The sequence below is a fragment of the Geotrypetes seraphini genome, chromosome 12 (assembly GCF_902459505.1).
Source record: "Geotrypetes seraphini chromosome 12, aGeoSer1.1, whole genome shotgun sequence".
In the NCBI taxonomy this organism is placed as follows: domain Eukaryota; kingdom Metazoa; phylum Chordata; class Amphibia; order Gymnophiona; family Dermophiidae; genus Geotrypetes; species Geotrypetes seraphini.
The window spans coordinates 74,076,586-74,096,046 of NC_047095.1; the positions used below are offsets into that span (position 1 = coordinate 74,076,586).

Sequence of the window (19,461 nt, forward strand, 5' to 3'; positions counted from 1 at the left end):
ATTTGATCTATGGGGTGGCTCCCTGGTATTTAACTCAAGTACTGAAACATTATACTCCTCCTAGAGCTTTGAGATCTCAATCTGCAATGCGATTATCAATTGAAGCGCTTAGGACACAGAGGTCTGCAATTTCAGTGGCAGCTCCACATTTGTGGAATGCCCTGCCGGGGGGATGCAGGCCTTCAGGGCAGGCAGGCAGGCAGGCCTTCAGGGGTGGGATGCAGGCCTTCAAGGGGGGCGGCGCAGGCCTTCAGGGGTGGGGCCGTGGTGTAGAAGTACACGGAAGGGAAGGAGGGGGTTCAAAGAGACATGCATATGCTGGACTTTGGGGGGGGGAAGAAATAATGGGTCTAAAAATAGAGGAGAGGGAGAGAGATGATGGACAATGGGATTTAGGGAGGGAAGAAACAGAAAGGGAGAGAAGTTGAACACAAGGGATGGTGTGGAGGGTACTGGATAGGAGGGTAGTTGGGAAAAGAAAGGGAGAGATGGTGGACCCTGGGGTGGTGGGGAAGGAGGTAGAGATGCTGGATGAAAAGGTAGTTAAGAAAAGGTGGATCTGTGGAGGGAGACAAAAAAAGGAAAGATGCCAGACCTCCAAGGAAGGGAAGGTAAACGGAAGGGGAGGACAGAGATGGCAGATGGATGGTTAGTACGGAGAAAGAAGGAGACCCTGGCAAGCAAGTTATTAGAAGACAACCAGAGCCTGGGACCAACAAGATTTGAATAATGACAAGACAACAAAAGGTAGAAAAACTAATTTTATTTTCTGTTTTGTGATTACAATATATCAGATTTCAAACGTGTATCCTGCCAGAGCTGGTGTTATACCGCAAACGTGAGCTAGGATTTAACAGAGGGGGGGAAAGTCTTTTTTGTTTGTTTATTTTGCTTACACCACAGCGCCAGTGTGGTTAGGAGAAGACAAAGGGGGTGAAGAGGCTATAAAATAAACCCACCAGGATGTTTAAAAAAAACACCCAAATGGGCAGGAAAATTGAATCGAATCAAATTGAAAAACCAATTCAAGGCCATTGACAACATATTGTAATGATTAGACACATTCTTTGCACAAATAAATAGGATGTATTGATGGAAAAGGGGGTTTATAATTATATTATTGAATTGTTCTATCCTTGAATATATTATTTATATAATATGCTTGAATTATGTTGTTGGAAGGGGAGGGTGGGGGAAGGGCTTAAATTTATCTATTTGTGATGTTAATGGGAAAGATTTTTAAGTGTTCTAAATGAATTAATTGTTATATTCTTGTACACTTGTTGTGAGATGCAAAAATGAATAAAAGATTTTTTTTTTAAAAAAAAGAAAAACCAATTCAATAGGCTGAATCGAATCAAAATTTTTTTCCCTGAATCGGGCAGCACTAATATGAACTGAGGACCAGATGGCAGTTTTACAGATTTTCTCAATGGATCTGAGGAAAGCAACAAAAGCTGCCATAGCTCTAATTTTATAGGCTGTGACATGACTTTCCAGTGCCAGTCCAGTCTGAGCATAACAGAACGAGATGCAGGCCGCCAGTCAGTTGGAAATCGTTCTCTTGGAAACAGGATGACCCAGCTTGTTTGGATCAAATGAGATGAACATTTGGGGAGATGTTCGATGTGGTTTTGTCTGGTCAAGGTAAAAAGCCAAAGCATGTTTACAGTCCAGAGTGTGCAAAGCGGTTTCTTCTGGGTGAGAATGAAGCATAGGAAAAAACACTGGTAAAACAATCGACTGAGGGACCAATGCGACCACGTCGGGCGGGAAGGCACTCGCGCATGCGCGGTTCGGGCTATCGTGAACTTTCTAAAGACTTAAAGTGGCGATGCACTTTTAAAGTGGTCCTTACCGGGGCTCCATCGGTGACATCACCCATACGTGAGAATATGCTGCCTGCTTGTCCTGGGATAAACTTTTTTTTAAAAATATATTTAAGCTCCTTTATTTTATATTTCTTTATTCATTTTAAATCTTACAACAAGTATACAATAAATCCATTCATCAATATACAATTATATAATATAATAATTATATGATATATAATATGTGTATATTTTTATTGAAAATATGATGGTGGGTGGTAGGGGGGGTTATTGATTTTACTAGACATTTAAATGGCAGATATCAAAGTGCTATTCTGGAATAATTTGTTGTAATATATTCTTTTGTCCACTTGTTTAATTTGAAAACGAATAAAGAATTATTTAAAAAAAAAAAAAATACAATTTCACTTGAAATTCTGCAATTTTCACACAATAATTTGCCCTCCACCCACCCCTCTAAAACATATTTATAAATAATTATCACATAATATAATAACTATATCAATCATTTTTAATCATCTTTGAAAATTAAAAACCCACCCAGGGAAAAATACTAATTATTTATTATAATTTATTAATGGCCCCCATACATCCTTAAACTTATTAAAATATCCTTTTTTAACAGCTAATGTTCTTTCCATTTCATACATATGACACACTGAATTCCACCAAAAACAATAATTTAATCTTTTATAATCTTTCCAGTTATAAGTTATTTGCTGAATGGAAACTCCTGTTAAAATCATTAAAAGCTTATTATTATTAGAGGATATTTGACATTTGGCCCTCATGGACTTGCCAAATAAAATTGTGTCATATGTCAAAAGCTACAGGATTTTCCAACATACAATTTATTTGATCCCAAATCAGTTTCCAAAAAGCATTAACAAATGGACAATAAAATAATAAATGATCTAAAGTTCCAGCCTTCAAGACAACTGGAAGACAAAGACACAGAATTAATCAAAGATATTGAGAATATCACTTTACGGGGGGACACTGTACTGCTAGGGGACTTCAATATGCCGGATGCAAATTGGAACTCACTTTCAGCGACAACTAGCGGCAGCAGAAGGCTATTATCCTCCATGAAGGAAGCACGACTCAAACAATTGGTATTGGAGCCCACTAGGGCCCATGCGATACTGGACCTTGTACTCACTAACGGAGAAAGCGTCTCGGAGGTATCGGTAGGAGATAAGCTAGCCTCCAGTGATCACAACATGGTATGGTTCAACCTCAGGAGAGGGTTCACTAAATCAAGCACAACAACAAAAGTACTCAAATTTTGAGGCACCGACTTCAATCGCATGGGAGATTTCGTCCATCGGGCACTAGAAAGCCAAGCTGTGACCGATAATGTGGAAGCTACCCTATATGTAGCAACAAACCGCTACATAAAATCAGTAAGTAAACGGCGAAGAAACAATAAATCCCAATGGTTCACTGCAGAGATCTCAGACCTCATAAAAGAAAAGAAACGAGCATTTATTTCCTACAAACACTCGCAGAAAAGGGAGGACAAAATAGAATATATGGCCAGGTCTACAGCTGTCAAAGTGGCAGTCAGAGAAGCCAAGCTTCGAGTTGAAGAAAACCTAGTAAAGAACATTAAGAAAGGGGAAAAATCCTTCTTTAGGTATATTAGCGACAGAAAGAGAAATACGGATGGGATAGTACGCCTCAAAAAACCAGACGGAAATTACATAGAATCAGATTCAGATAAAGCCGAACTACTAAATGAATACTTCTGCTCAGTCTTCACCTGCGAGGCTCCGGGGTCCAGTCCACAGTTGCAGGCTAAGCAAAGCTCGGAAGACCCGTTTCGGAATTTCGAGTTTACACCAGGGGACATCTACAGCGAACTATCAAGACTCAAGGTGAACAAAGCCATGGGACCGGACAATCTACACCCCAGAGTGCTCAGGGAGCTGTGTGACGTCCTAGCGGAACCGTTATCCGTACTCTTCAATCTCTCCCTGAGCATGGGAAGAGTCCCCTTGGACTGGAAAACAGCTAATGTCGTTCCTCTGCACAAAAAGGGGTGCAGGGCAGAGGCTGCGAATTACAGACCGGTGAGTCTCACATCAATAGTAAATAAACTCATGGAAACACTAATCAAACACAAATTAGACACGATCCTGGATGAGGAGAATCTACGAGATCCCCACCAACATGGTTTCACAAAGGGTAGGTCCTGCCAATCCAATCTTATCAGCTTCTTTGACTGGGTGACAAGAAAGCTGAATCTAGGAGAGTGCCTGGACGTCGTGTACTTGGACTTCAATAAAGCTTTTGATAGCGTCCCCCATCGCAGGTTATTGAGCAAGATGAAATCGATGGAATTAGGTGAAACACTAACCGCATGGGTCAATGATTGGCTAAGTGGTAGACTTCAGAGGGTGGTGGTTAATGGTACCCTCTCTAGAATGTCGGAGGTGACCAGTGGAGTGCCGCAGGGCTTGGTTTTGGGCCCGATCCTTTTCAACAGATTCATAAGAGACCTGACCCAGGGGCTTCAAAGTAAAACAACATTGTTCGCCGATGACGCCAAACTATGTAACATTGTAAGTAACAGCAATTTGTGAGACAGTATGACGCAGGACCTGCTTTTACTGGAACATTGGTCCTCGACCTGGCAGCTGAGCTTCAACGCTAAAAAATGCAAGGTCATGCACCTTGGCAACAATAAACCGTGCAGAACGTACACATTGAATGGAGAGACCTTGGCAAGGACTACAGCAGAACGGGATCTGAGGGTGGTCATTAGTGAAGACATGAAAACTGCCAATCAAGTGGAGAAGGCTTCATCCAAGGCAAGGCAAATGCTGGGTTGTATCCGGAGAAGCTTTGTTAGTCGGAAACCCGACGTCATAATGCCATTGTACAGAACCATGGTGAGGCCTCATCTGGAGTACTGCGTACAATTCTGGAGGCCACATTACCGTAAGTATGTGCTGAGAGTTGAGTCGTTTCAGCGAATGGCCACCAGGTTGGTCTCGGGGCTCAAGGATCTCTCGTACGAAGAAAGGCTGAACAAATTGCGGCTATACTCTCTCGAAGAACGTAGAGAGAGGGGAGACATGATTGAGACGTTTAAGTATATCACTGGTCGCATCGAGGTAGAAGATTATATTTTCTTTCTTAGAGGACCCTCAGCCACAAGAGGGCATCTGCTGAAAATAAAGGGCGGGAAGTTTCATGGCGACACCAGGAAGTACTTCTTCACCGAAAGAGTGGTTGACAATTGGAATGAGCTTCCGGTACAGGTGATCGAGGCCAGCAGCATGCCAGATTTTAAGAACAGATGGGATGCTCATGTTGGATCTCTAAGAGGGGATGGGTCATCAGAGTGCGATCTCTCAAAGGGTAGCTAGGGGGGTGGGTCAATAGAGTAGGCAGACTTGATGGGCCTTGGCCCTTTTCTGCTGTCACTTTCTATGTTTCTATGTTTAAGATGACAATGCCAACATCTATTAGAATTGGAGCAATCTATAAAAATTTGGAAAATTTACCCCTCCCTCCTCAGTTGGTTTTTGTAAAGTCACTAAAGCAATTCTTGCAATTTTACCCAGCCAAATAAATTTACTAAGAATACTATTCAACCTTTTATAAAAAGACCCCTGAAAAAAAACTGGTATCATTCCCTGGGATAAACTTTTAATGGAAAATGTTTGATGGGATTGTTTTACTAAGTTTATATGTATTCCAGCTGTGTGTTCTATTGTTATCCTCTTAGTTTTAAATGGAGAAGATTTTTTTAAAATAAATGTGGGATCATGCCTCTTCTCATACTTGTATGTATGGAACTGTTTCTGCTTTGAGATCCTTATCAGCAGAGCCATGTCTCCCTCTAAGACCTATATATGTAGAATCCTATTCTCTCTCTCTCTCTCTCATACCTGTATATACGGAACTGCTCCTTCTCATCTGAGGACCAAGATCCATACTCCTCATCAGAAGGGAACTGTGCTTTATGGAGCAGCACGTCCACCAGCTGGAAATATACAGGCCGGTACACTTGAAGGTAAACTGCTTGCTTCTCTGTCTCAAACGACAGAATGTCATCCTGAGGGCAGAAGAAAGAATCTCCTCAATAAATACTGCTGCTCAGTTGGATTTTCTTCTCAGCTACTTGCTGCTGCTTCCACTGCCTTCTCATTAGCCCCAAGCAATACACCATATATAATTTCCATCATGGTAGTGACATCACAACCAGCATGTAAACCTGGACCTACAAGGAGTGGTGGGCGAGGATCTGGTTATCTTGTTGGGCACTGGATGGACTGCAAGGATCTTTTTCTGCTGTCATTTACTGTGTTAGGAGTAACCTATTGCATATAGCAGCAGACTGAGAATCAGGGAAGTCAGATAAAATCTCACTTTTCCTGGTGTTTCCTTTAGGCAAGTCATTTCATCTTCCATTGGCTCACATACAAGATTTATACCCACACTTACTAACCTGTGTTAAGCTCTTACATCAAGCCCCTGTATTCAAGGGTGAGTATTTTAGATTCTAAGCTCTTCAGCAGGGAGCTCCCCACTGTACCTGACTTAACTCATCTTGAGTGGAATGTAGACTGGTGAATAACTCAGTCTAGTGACCTGGATTGGCCACTGTGAGAATGGGTTACTGAGCTTGATGGACCATCGATCTGAACCAGTAAGGCTATTCTTAGGTCTTGTCTTTCCAAATTAGATTGTAAGCTCTTCCGAGCAGACCGTCTATTGTTTGTTAAATGTACAGCGCTGCACCTTTCAGCACTACAGAAATGATAAATGTTAGTAGTAGCAATAGAAGTAGTAGGACCTCTGGAAATTAAGACAGACGTTTGTTATTATTCCTTTCTTAAGGCAATAAAAAATTTTCACTAATTTTTAACTATGCCAAGTTGTCTTTTAAAATTTTTTGCCAGGATTTTATTTCAAAATTATTTTAGCTTCTTTATTGTACACTGCTGAAGACCATTTGGGAACAGACAGTTTATATAAATCTGCATTCGATTAGAACATACACTCTCTCCTGCATTATGCCCTATACAATAAAGGTGCATTCTAAATCATCCTCAATGCTTTCTATATGTACTGTTGAGTGATTATAAATCTGAGCCCTTGTATTATTATAAAACTAGACAGCCACAGACATCTAAATTTTAGGATGTCAATACTTCTATAGTTCTTTAGTTCACTGCATTCCAAAACCCCCAAATGGCTGTAATTTGCCTAAGCTGTCCCTGAGGCAGGTGGCTTTGTAAGCTGTCAGTTCCTTGCATTTCTTGTCAATAGCATTCAGCAAAATCCCTCTCATCGCTCACTTTCCTTGAGTCCAGAAAGCAAGCAGATAGCCGTCAGCTGCTCTGTCCCTGCTGGGAGCTCCAGGACACTGAATATTCATGACAGATGACAGGATTTCAGCTCCAATTTTCATTTGTAGCACATTCCAACACAATGGAAGGCCTCATCCATAGTGCAGCTGGTGCCAAGACACAGAAAAAAAGATTCTAAGCCAAAATGGCGTCTGTGGCCAAGTTCAGCTGCACTCTGCCATTTAATTATTCATGTTGATTAGGTTGTTCCTAGTCCTCATCCCTTTTAATCAACATGAAATCTGGTATCATACTCCCAACACAACAGCCAGTCTTATCCAGCAACTTGAAACTAGTACCACTCTTGCTACCAGCACCATCTGCCTAACCCAGGCAGTGGGAACCAGTACCTTCCTAACTAACTGCAGTAACCAGTAACAGGGTTTGGGCTTGAAGTGTAGGTTGAAGACGGACAGAATAGCAGTTACTTACCGTAACAGTTGTTATCCAGGGACAGAAGGCAGATATTCTCAACAGGTAGGTGATGTCACCGACGTAGCCCCGCAGCGGACAGCCTTGCAAGCAGACTTGCTTGAAGATCTTTATAAGAGCTTCCGAGTGCTGCACTGTGCATGCGCGAGTGCCTTCCCGCCCAAGTGAGGGAGCGCGTCTCCTGTGAAGTACCTCAGTTCAGATAGCTAGCTAAGAAGCCAACCAGGGGAGGAGGGTGGGTTGTGAGAATATCTGCCTGCTGTCCCTGGATAATAACTGTTACGGTAAGTACCGGTAACTGTGCTTTATCCCAGGACAAGCAGGCAGCATATTCTCAACAGTGGGTGACCTCCAAGCTAAGCATAATGGGATGGAGGGAGAGTTGGCAACTTAAGAAAAGAGATTTTGTAAAACAGACTGGCCAAACTGTCCATCCCGTCTGGAGAAAGTATCCAGACAGTAATGAGAGGTGAATGTATGAACCGAGGACCAAGTGGCAGCCTTGCAGATTTCCTCAATAGGAGTTGATCTGAGGAAAGCTGCAGACTCCGCCATTACTTGAACTCTGTGGCCCATGACTCGACTCTCGACCCTGCAGAGGGAGACCAGCCTGAGCATAGCAGAAAGATGCAAGCAGCCATCGAGTTGGATATGGTTGGCTTCGAGATAGGATGCCCCAACTTATTTGGATTGAAGGAGATGAAAAGTTGTGGGGCTGTTCTGTGAGGTTGAGTGCGTTGCAAGTAGAAAGCCAAGGCATGCTTAAAGTCCAAAGTATGGAGTGCCACTTCTCCAGGGTGAGAATGAGGCTTTGGAAAAAAGACTGGAAGAACAATAGATTGATTGATGTGAAATTCTGAAACAACTTTAGGCAAGAATTTTGGATGAGTACAGAGGACCACTTTGTCATGGTGGAAAACTTTGAAAGGTGGATCCGCAACCAAGGCTTGTAACTCACTGACTCTTCGAGCAGACGCAAGGGCAATCAGAAAAACCACTTTCTAAGTGAGATACTTTTTTTTTATATATATATTCTTTATTAATTTTTAAAACATACAATAAGTGAAATACAGAGTAAATTAATCATTTTACAATAGACATCACTTAAAATTTTTCAAATATTCATGCTTAATAATACCCTCCCTTCATCCCACCAAAACCTTCCCAACAATTTTTCCAACTTATTTACCTCTCATCCCTCCCCCCTCCCTGGATGTGCATATTATCTAATAACAAACCATAACTATAGAGATTCTACAAAGGACGTCAATGGGCTCCAAATTAATTTAAAGTTTTCATTATTCCCTAATATAGCAGCATTCATTTTTTCATATTTATATATTAGACATAAACTTGCCCACCAAAATGTAAAGTTGAGACGATCCCAGTTTTTCCAGTTTCGTGTAATTAGTTGTAAAGCTGTACTTGCCATAATTAAAAAGAGATGTCTTTCATGTTTATCTAGGTAAGATACTTGAGATGAGCCTTATCAATTGGTTCAAATGGAGGCTTCATCAATTGAGCCAGGACAACACTGAGATCCCAGACCACTGGAGGTGGTTTGAGCGGAGGATGTACATTAAAAAGTCCTTTCATGAAACGGGAAACCACAGGATGTGCAGACAGGGGTTTCCCATCAAGAGGCTGATGGAAAGCAGAGATGGACTCAGATAGATGTAGACTGCAGGCCAGATTGTGATAAGTGAAGTAAATAATCCAAAACAGAAGCCAAGGAGGTAGACATTGGCTCCATTTGGCGAGTAGAACACCAAGAAAAAAATCTAGTCCATTTTTGACCGTAACACTGCCTAGTGGACGGCTTTCTCGAAGCCACCAAAATGTCCTGCAGAGAGTCAGTTAGGTTGAAAGGTACCAAGCTATTAAGTGTAGAGACTACAGATTGGGATGAAGCAAGGATCCTTGACTCTAAGTAAGTAGAGATGGAAAAACTGGTAGAAGCAGAGGCTCCCTGGTGCTGAGTTGAAGTAGAAGGGAGTACCACGGTTGTCTGGGCCACCGAGGAGCTATCAGAATCATGGTGGCAGGTTGCAACTTGAGCTTGACAAGAGTCCTGAGAATCAGAGGGAATGGAGGGAAGGCATAGAGAAACTGACCTGTCCAGTCCAGGAGGAAAGCATCTGCCTCAAGACGCTGGGGAGAGTATATCCGGGAGCAGAACTGAGGCAGCTTGTTGTTGAGGGGAGACGCAAAGAGGTCTATCTGAGGGGTCCCCCATTGAGCAAACACCTGACGGAGAGGCGAGGAATTGAGGGTCCATTCATGAGGTTGCAGAAGATGACTCAATTTGTCCTCCAGGCAGTTGTGCTGACCCTGAATGTATACAGCTCTGAGAAAGATGTTTTGATGGATTGCCCAATCCCACAGCTTCAGAGCCTCTTGACAAAGGGAGTGAGATCCCGTACCTCCCTGTTTGTACATAGTACATGGCGACTTGGTTGTCCGTCCGGACAAGGACTATGTTGTCGTGAAGAAGGTGTTGAAAAGCTTTGAGAGCATTGAAAATCACTCTGAGTTCCAACAGATTGATGTGACAAAGACGGTCTGAGAGAGACCAATGGCCTTGGGTACGGAGACCGTCTAGATGGGCTCCCCATGTGTAGGTTGACGAGTCTGTTGTGAGAACCTTCTGATGAGGGAGAGTGTGGAACAGCAAAACTCTGGAAAGATTGGAAGAGAGCATCCACCAGTGGAGAGACTGTCTCAACAAAAGAGCTACCGTAATCTGTAGAAGTCATGTGACCGAGTAGAATCATCAGCTAAGGAGGCAGTGGGCCCTCTCGATGACCAAGGAAGAAAAGGGTGCATTAAGGACAACAAAGAGATTGCTAATAGGCTAAATTCATTCTTCGCGTCTGTCTTTACCAAGGAGGACACTGCATTACTGCCCGAAGCAGAGAAAGTATTCAAGGGAGAAGATGAGGATAGCCTCACCACAGTGAATGTGGACTTGGATATGATATACGATTAGATCGACAAACTAAAAAGTGACAAGTCCCCTGGACCAGATGGAATTCACCCGAGAGTGCTAAAGGAACTTAAGGTAGAAATAGGAGAGCTATTACAATCCCTTGCTAATTTGTCAATCAGAACCGGCCAAATACCAGACGACTGGAAGATAACAAATGTCATCCCAATCTTCAAAAAAGGATCGAGAGGAGAACCAGGCAACTATAGGCCTGTGAGTCTTACATTGGTTCCTGGGAAGATGGTAGAAGCACTAATCAAGGATAGTATAGTGCAACATCTGGATAATCATAATCTGATGAGAGCCAGTCAACACGGCTTCAGGAAGGGGAAGTCATGTCTGACGAACTTGCTTCAATTTTTTGAGAAGTTGAACAAACAAATCGATAGAGGAGACCCGGTGGACATAATATACTTGGACTTTCAGAAAGCATTCGACAAGGTCCCACACGTAAGGCTTATGAGGAAACTAGAAAGCCATGGAATAGAGGGGGACATACTAAGATGGATAGGCAGATGGCTAGAGGACAGATTACAGAGGGTAAGCATAAATGGGAAGTTCTCGGACTGGGAAAAGGTGACAAGCGGTGTGCCCCAGGGTTCAGTTCTTGGGCCCATTTTATTCAATATCTTCATAAATGACGTGGAAGAGGAAACAAGTAATATAATCAAGTTTGCAGATGACACGAAACTATGTCGGACAGTTGGGTCACTAATGGACATCGAAGAACTCCAAAGAGATTTGAACCAGCTAGAGAAATGGGCGGAAAAGTGGCAGATGAAGTTTAATATAGAAAAATGCAAAGTGATGCACCTGGGAAGGAAAAACAAGGAACATGAATATAAAATATTAGGTGTTACATTGGGCAAGAGCAAACAAGAAAGGGACCTGGGGATACTGACTGACAGGACCCTGAAGCCGTCGGCGCAATGCGCATCGACGGCGAAGGCAGCAAACAGGATGTTGGGCATGATAAAGAAGGGAATCACGAGTAGATCTGCAGACGTCATAATGACGCTTTACAGAGCAATGGTCAGACCACACCTGGAGTACTGTGTCCAGCACTGGTCTCCCTACCTAAAGAAGGATGTGACCCTGCTGGAGAAGGTGTAGAGGCGAGCCACGAAGCTAGTAAAAGGTATGGAAAATTTGAGCTACAAAGAACGTCTCGGAAAACTGGGATTATTCACCCTTGAGAAGAGAAGACTGCGAGAAGATATGATAGAGACTTTTAAAATAATAAAAAGATTCGACAAAATAGAGCAAGACGCATCGTTATTCACATTGTCAAATGTGAATCGGACAAGAGGTCATGGACTGAAGTTGAGAGGCGACAGGCCCAGGACAAATACCAGGAAGTTCTGTTTCACACAGCGAGTGGTGGACGCTTGGAATGCTCTCTCGGAGGAGGTTGTGACGGAGACCACTATTCTGGGTTTCAAGGGCAAATTGGATGCACACCTTCTTGCAAATCACATTAAGGGATACGAGTAAACAAGGTCTTCATCGGGGAACACATGGCTTGGCCTCCTCGTGTGCAGGTCACCGGACTAGATGGACCAAAGGTCTGATTCGGTGAAGGCGTTTCTTATGTTCTTATGTTTCGCTGAAATTAAGAACATAAGCAATGCCTCCACTGGGTCAGACCTGAGGTCCATCGTGCCCAGCAGTCCGCTCACGCGGCGGCCCAACAGGTCCAGGACCTGTGCAGTAATCGTCTATCTATAGCCCTCTATCCCTTTTACAAGCAGGAAATTATCCAATCCTTTCTTGAACCCCAGTACCGTACTCTGTTCTATTTCGCCCTCTGGAAGCATATTCCAGGTGTCCACCACACGCTGGGTAAAGAAAAACTTCCTAGCATTCGTTTTGAATCTGTCCCCTTTCAACTTTTCCGAATGCCCTCTTGTTTTTTTATGTTTTGAAAGTTTGAAGAATCTGTCCTTCTTTACTCTCTCTATGCCCTTCATGATCTTGTAGATTTCTATCATGTCTCCTCTGAGTCTCCACTTTTCCAGGGAGAAGAGCCCCAGTCTCTCCAATCTTTCAATGTATGAAAGGTTTTCCATGCCCTTAATCATTCGTGTTGCTCTCCTCTGGATCCTCTCAAGTACTGCCATATCCTTCTTAAGGTACGGTGACCAACACAGTACTCCAGGTGCGGGCGCATCATTGCCCGATACAACGGCAGGATGACTTCTTTCATTCTGGTCGTAATACCCTTCTTAATAATACCCAACATTCTGTTTGCCTTCTTCGCGGCTGCTGCGCATTGTGCTGTTGACTTCATTGTTGTGTCCACCAGTACACCCAAATCTCTTTCAAGGTTACTTCCCTCTAATACTAATCCCCCCATTTGGTAGCTGAACATCGGGTTCTTTTTCCTTATATCCATAACCTTGCATTTCCCTACATTGAAGTTCATCTGCCATTTATCTGCCCACTCCTCCAGTTTGTATAGGTCCCTTTGTAGGTCCTCACACTCTTCCGCACTTCTAACCCTTCTACAGAGTTTAGTGTCATCCGCAAATTTTATAACTTCACACTTCGTCCCCATTTCCAGGTCATTAATAAATACATTGAACAGCAGCGGTCCGAGCAACGACCCCTGCAGAACTCCGCTCGTGACCCTCCTCCAGCCTGAGTAGTGACCCTTCACTCCAACCCTCTGCCTTCTGTCTGCCAACCAGTGTTTGATCCCCTTCCACCCCATGGTTCCACAGCTTCCTAAGTAACCGCTCATGGGGAACCTTGTCAAAGGCCTTTTGGAAGTCGAGGTAAATGATGTCTACAGGTTCCCCTTTGTCCAACTGGCTGTTTACCCCCTCAAAGAAGTGCAGTAAGTTTGTTTGGTACGATCTTCCCTTGCAGAAGCCATGTTGGCTCGCTTTCATCAGCCCATTTTTTTCGATGTGCTCACAAATGCTGTCCTTTATCAGTGCTTCTACCATCTTAGATTGTGAGCCCGCCGGGACAGACAGGGAAAAATGCTTGAGTACCTGAATAAATTCATGTACACCGTTCTGAATTGCCCTGGGAGAACGGTATAGAAAAATTGAATAAATAAAAATAAAAAAAAAATAAAAAATCTTGCCTGGAACCGATGTCAAACTTACCGGCCTGTAGTTTCCCGGGTCTCCTCTTAACCCCTTTTTAAAGATAGGTGTAACATTTGCTATCTTCCAGTCCTCTGGGATCTCGCCAGTTTTCAAGGATAGGTTGCAAACTTGCTGGAGTATTCCCGCTATCTCATTTCTTAGTTCTTTTAGTACCCTAGGGTGAATTCAGTAAGGGCCTGGTGATTTGTCGCTTTTCAATCTATCTATCTGTTGGAGGACATCATCATGGTTCACCTCTATTGTTGACAGTTTTTCTTCCTGGTCTCCATGGAAGATCACGTCGGGTTCTGGTACACTGGATGTCCTCACTTGTGAAGACTGACGAGAAGAATTTGTTTAACCTGTCGGCTACCTCTTTTTCCTCCTTTATCACTCCCTTTCTGTCTCCATCATCCAACGGTCCTACTTCCTCCCTCGCCGGTTGCTTCCCTTTAACATATCTGAAGAACGATTTGAAGTTTTTTGCCTCCCTGGCTAGCCTCTCTTCGTATTCCTTTTTCGCTCTCCTAACCACTTAATGACATTCTCTTTGGCATTTCCTGTGTTCCTTCCAGTTCTCCCAAGTTTGATCCTTTTTCCATTTCCGGAATGATTTTTTTTGTCGTCTCCTATCGCTTTCTTCACTTCATTGTTTATCCATGCAGGGTTTTTCTTTCGGTTTTTTTTACATCCTTTTCTAAATCTGGGGATGTACATATGTTGTGCTTCTTGCTCTGTGCCCTTGAATAGAGACCAGGCTTGCTCTACAGTTTCTGTTTTCCTTGAGCTGTTTGTGAGTTTTTTCCTTATCATTGCTCTCATAGCATCATAGCTCCCTTTCTTGAAGTTGAACGTTGTCACTGTGGTTTTCTTCCCTTTTGCTATACCTACTTCTAATTTGTACTGGATCATGTTGTGATCGCTGTTTCCTAGTGGCCCTACTACTTCCACTTCTTTCGCAGGTCCCCCTAGTCCGTTGAAGATTAAATCAAGAGTGGCATTCCCTCTCGTTGGTTCCTTGACAAGCTGATCCATAAAGCAGTCCCTCACAGCCTCTAAGAATTCTGTTCCCTCGCACAGTTCGAGTTTCCAATACTCCAGTTTATCCCGGGGTAGTTAAAATCTCCCATTACTGTCACGTTCCTGTTGTTGCCTTCCCGCCTCAATTCTGCTGCCAGATCTTTGTCGTTTGCTTCCGTTTGTCCAGGCGGACGATAGTACAGACCCAATCTTATGTCAAGGCCATTTTTTCCCGGTAATTTAACCCATAATGACTCCAATCCTTCCGCCTTTGGTTCTATATCCACTCCGGACGAGGGAATGGTGTCTTATGTATAGTGCTATTCCTCCACCCTTCTTGTGGGTCCTGTCTCTTCTATAGAGTTTGTACCCTGGCAGTACTACGTCCCATTGGCTATCCTCATTCCACCATGTTTCCGTGATTCCAATGATGTCTAGGTCCTCTTTTTTGGCTTTGACTTCTAATTCTCCCATTTTGGTCTTTAGGCTCCTTGCATTTGCGTACAAGTGATGTGAGATGAGACACTTGATGGCAAAGGCGAATGAGGGCATCCTGACATGGTCGAGGCAGGAATGCTCTGAGCTGGACAGTGTCCAGAGTGGCCCCGATGAACTGAAGAGAGGGGTTCAACTGGGATTTTGGAAAGTTGATTTCGAACCCCAGACATTGGAGGAACATAATAGTCTGTGAACATAATAGTCTGTCGGGTCGCTGCAATAACCCCTTGTTGAGAGGGGGCTTTGATGAGCCAGTCGTTCAGGTACGGAAAAACTTGAACACACTGGGTACAGAGAGCTGCAGCCACCACCACCAGACACTGTGTGAAGACTCTGGGGGATGAGGCGAGTCCAAAAGGAAGAACTCTGTATTGTAAATGAAGATTCCCCACCCAAAATCTTAAATACTTGCGAGAGGCTGGATGAATCGGGATATGAGTGTAAGCCTCTTTGAGATCCAAAGAGCATAGCCAATCTCCCCGATTCATCAGGGAATACAAAGTTGGCAAAGAACGCATCCGAAACTTCTCTTTGACTAGAAATTTGTTGAGGGCTCTGAGGCCCAGAATGGGTCGCAAGTTCCCCGTCTTCTTTGGGACTAGAAAATAACGGGAATAAAAGACCATGTCCCGTTGGGTCAAGGGAACCTCCTCGACAGCTCGAAGGCGAAGAAGAGCCTGAGCTTCCTGAAGAAGAGGGGAAGTTGCGACAAATTGGAAGGACACTCTCTTGGAGGGTGATCTGGAGGCACCTGAAGAAAGTGAAGTGAGTATCCCTCCCGAAGGATGGTGACAACCCAGAGATCTGAGGTGATCATCTCCCACTGGTGATAAAAATGGTGAAGACGACCTCCTATGGGCAGAAGAGAAGTCTGATGGAGGGAGGTTGGTATGTTCAGACTGGGAATGTCAAAAAGACTTAGCTGGTTTAGCCGCAGCAGGAGTCTGAGCTTTCTGCTGTCGTTGTTGCTGTGGCGGTCATCTAGGCGGAGGCCTGGAGAAAGCGGGCGTCATTTTTTGAGGATAACGACTTGGTGGATGCTTGTATGGCCAAACAGGAGGAGTCTTAGGCTTCGGCCGAATCAAGGAAGCAAAAGAGCGCTCATGTTCAGAGAGGCGCTTTGTAGCAGCTTCAATGGAATCATCAAAAAGTTCATTTCCCTGGCAAGGCAAGTTCGCTAGATGGTCCTGCAAATTGGGATCCATATCAACAATGCGGAGCCAAGCGAGGCGACGTATGGCTACTACAAAAGCAGAAACTCTGAAAGAGCTCAAAGGCATCGTATGTGGCTTATAGCATGAAGAGTTGAAGTTGAGACAGTTTTCGAATAATCTGTTTGAATTCTGGAAGACACTGTTCCTCAAGAGCCAAATAAAACTTAGGTATTATTTTGAGGAAGTGATTAAAATAAGCAATAAAAGTGTAATTGTAATTGAGAATTCTGTTAGCCATCATGGAATTCTGATACAGTCTACGGCCAAACTTGTCCATGGAGGGACCACACCGTAGAGCAGGGGTGTCAAAGTCCCTCCTCGAGGGCCGGAATCCAGTCGGGTTTTCAGGATTTCCCCAATGAATATGCATTGAAAGCAGTGCATGCAAATAGATCTCATGCAGATTCATTGGGGAAATCCTGAAAACCCGACTGGATTCTGGCCCTCGAGGACCAACTTTGACACCTGTGCCGTAGAGCTTAGCTAGTTGAGCTTTCTTTAATGAAGATTCCACAACCAAGGACTGGTGAGACAATTGAGATTTCTCAAATCCCTTACAAGGTACGGTGCGATACCTGGATTCCAGCTTAGATGGAATGGTTGTAATGGAATAAGAAGTTTCCATATTCCTGAAGAAAGTTTGCTTTAAAACAGGAGTCATAGGGAGCCTCAAGGTCTCCTTGGGTGGATGAGACAACTTCATGTCAGCCAAGTACTCAGGAGTGTACTTGGAATCAGAATGGAGATCCAGCTGAAGAGCTTTCACCATGTCAAAGACAAATCTCGCAAATGAGGCAGACTTCGAGGCAGTAGAACCCTCAGGAGAAAGAGAGCGCGACTTAGGAGCCACCGAATAGGAAGGAGAAGACTCGCTGGAATATTGAGAAAGAGGCTCAGAATCCATTCGCACAGTCACCGAAGAAGCTCCACTACCTATGACAGGAGGAGTCAGAGAGTGTTTGCGCTTAAGAAACCTTGATGGCGAAGTCCCCGGGGTCCGAGGAACAGAGTGGGTTGAGGCAGGAGGAGAAGGCTCCCTCGGAAGCTGTCTTGATGGAGGAGTTTTCGACCTGGATGGACTTCGAGGAGAAGCAGCCGGTGAGAAAGTTTTACGAGACCTATGTTTAGGTTCTGAAGAAGTGTCAACAGCCTTTGATAAACGAGGCATAGAAGACTCAACGGAGGAGGAGAGGTTTTTCTGCTTGAGAAAAGATTCTTGACTGTGCTTGGAAGCAAGGTGCCTCGAATGCCTTGAGCGACGACTCAATCGAGGTTCAGGAGAGCGTGTCCCAGAAGGAGGCAAAGAGTCACTGGATGATAAGCGACGAGATTTCCGAGGCTTGCACTTTTTGACATATAAAAAAGAAAGGCCGTCAAAAGAACGAGGTTCAGCGGCCAGGTCTAGGCCGAAAGGCCGCCGGCCAAAAAGAAACAATAAAATTTTTTTTTTTAAAGAAAAGGAGGAAAAGACACACGGGTACAGCGACTGGGAAAAACAACAAAGCCGCAATGCAAGAAGGCAACGAAGTAGCTGCAGAGCTAAAGTGAAGAGGACTTCTCGGCTCCACGGAAAACGTTGAACTGAGGTACCTCACAGGAGACGCTTACCCTGACTCGGGCGGGAAGGCACTCGCGCATGCGCAGTGCAGCACTCGTAAGCTCTTACAAAGTCTTCAAGCAAGTTCGCTGCGGGGCTCCGTCAGTGACGTCACCCACCTGTTGAAAATATCTGCCTGCTTGTCCTGGGATAATATAGTTTATTGTAATGAGATATTATATTTGATATATTTGAAAAAACTGTGCTCTCCCTTGTCTAGATATTATCTAGAAATGACAGAATATAAATATATAATTCAAATACAATTAAACCCACACCTAGTACCATCTCTACAGCACTGGCCTAGCCTCTCTCTCTCTCATTACCCCCCCCCCCACCATCCCCTCTCTCTTGCTGACAGCAGTGTCCCATCTCCTATGTCAGACCTTGACCCACTGAAACACCATCACCACCCCAGAGTAAGCAGCTCTCCAAAGCACCATCCCTATAACTCTGGCAGCAGGATAAACCCATACAAGGTGCAGTTGTCAGGTGACTCACCTGTAGTGTGTACCAGAATGTCAGTGTGAGGGAGCTGGTGGTTTCATTGACAGGATAGTGCCCTGGGATGCCCGTGCAAAACATGATCATATTGACTAGTGCTAGGAAACTCTGCCAGTGTTCCACCTGGTCCAGAAGTGCCCTAGGATAGAAAGTCCGGCCGTCATATTGCAATTGCAATTCAATGTTATTTAGAAGCTGCAGTGATGGAAATGCAACACATGGTTAGTTCTGATGACAAGTGCCCCCTATCATGCAGAATAAGGAAATTTGCTTTGGCTATGTTACCGATTTCTAATCTTTTAGCCCATGTAGGCATTAAAGTTCAAACCTTTGGGCAAGATCCTGAAGGAAGATTCTTTGGTCAAATGTTAAGATTCTACAGATCTCGTGGGATATCTGCAGTGCAAGTTAAGTTCACATACTACACTTCTCCCTCCGTATTTGCGGTTTCAGCATTCGCGGTTTCGATTATTTGCAGTTTTTAGTTTTCTGGCTCCTCTCCCCAATTACATCAGTTTGAATAGAGAAATCGCCGATTCCAAGCGTTTACAGAGAAAATCGCCAATTTCCAGCACTTTCTTCACCATGTTATTCGGGGTTTCACCATATTCACAATGGTTTTTAATAGAAAACAGCGAACAACATATGAAAAAGCTATTCACGGTTTTTCTGTATTCACGGTCTGTTAATCCCCTATCACAGCGAATACGGAGGGAGAACATAGTAACATAGTAGATGACGGCAGATAAAGACCCGAATGGTCCATCCAGTCTGCCCAACCTGATTCAATTTAAATTTTTTTTTTTTTTTTTTCTTCTTAGCTATTTCTGGGCAAGAATCCAAAGCTTTACCCGGTACTGTGCTTGGGTTCCAACTGCCGAAATCTCTGTTAAGACTTACTCCAGCCCATCTAC

General features: G+C 43.9%; 1 protein-coding gene across 2 annotated transcripts in view; it reads right to left on the reverse strand.

The window, feature by feature from the left end:
- The window catches only part of IPO13 (importin 13), a 237,151-nt gene that overhangs the window by 169,265 nt on the left and 48,425 nt on the right, over nt 1–19,461 (reverse strand). For both annotated transcript variants that reach the window (XR_004536602.1, XM_033916137.1), the window contains exons 4-5: nt 18,545–18,686; nt 5,735–5,901 (exon numbers count right to left, since the gene is read on the reverse strand). Coding sequence is in view for 1 of the 2 variants with exons in the window: in XM_033916137.1 (XP_033772028.1) it covers nt 5,735–5,901; nt 18,545–18,686 (309 nt within the window). In the remaining variant the exon portion in view is untranslated. The remainder of the gene's footprint in view (nt 1–5,734; nt 5,902–18,544; nt 18,687–19,461) is intronic.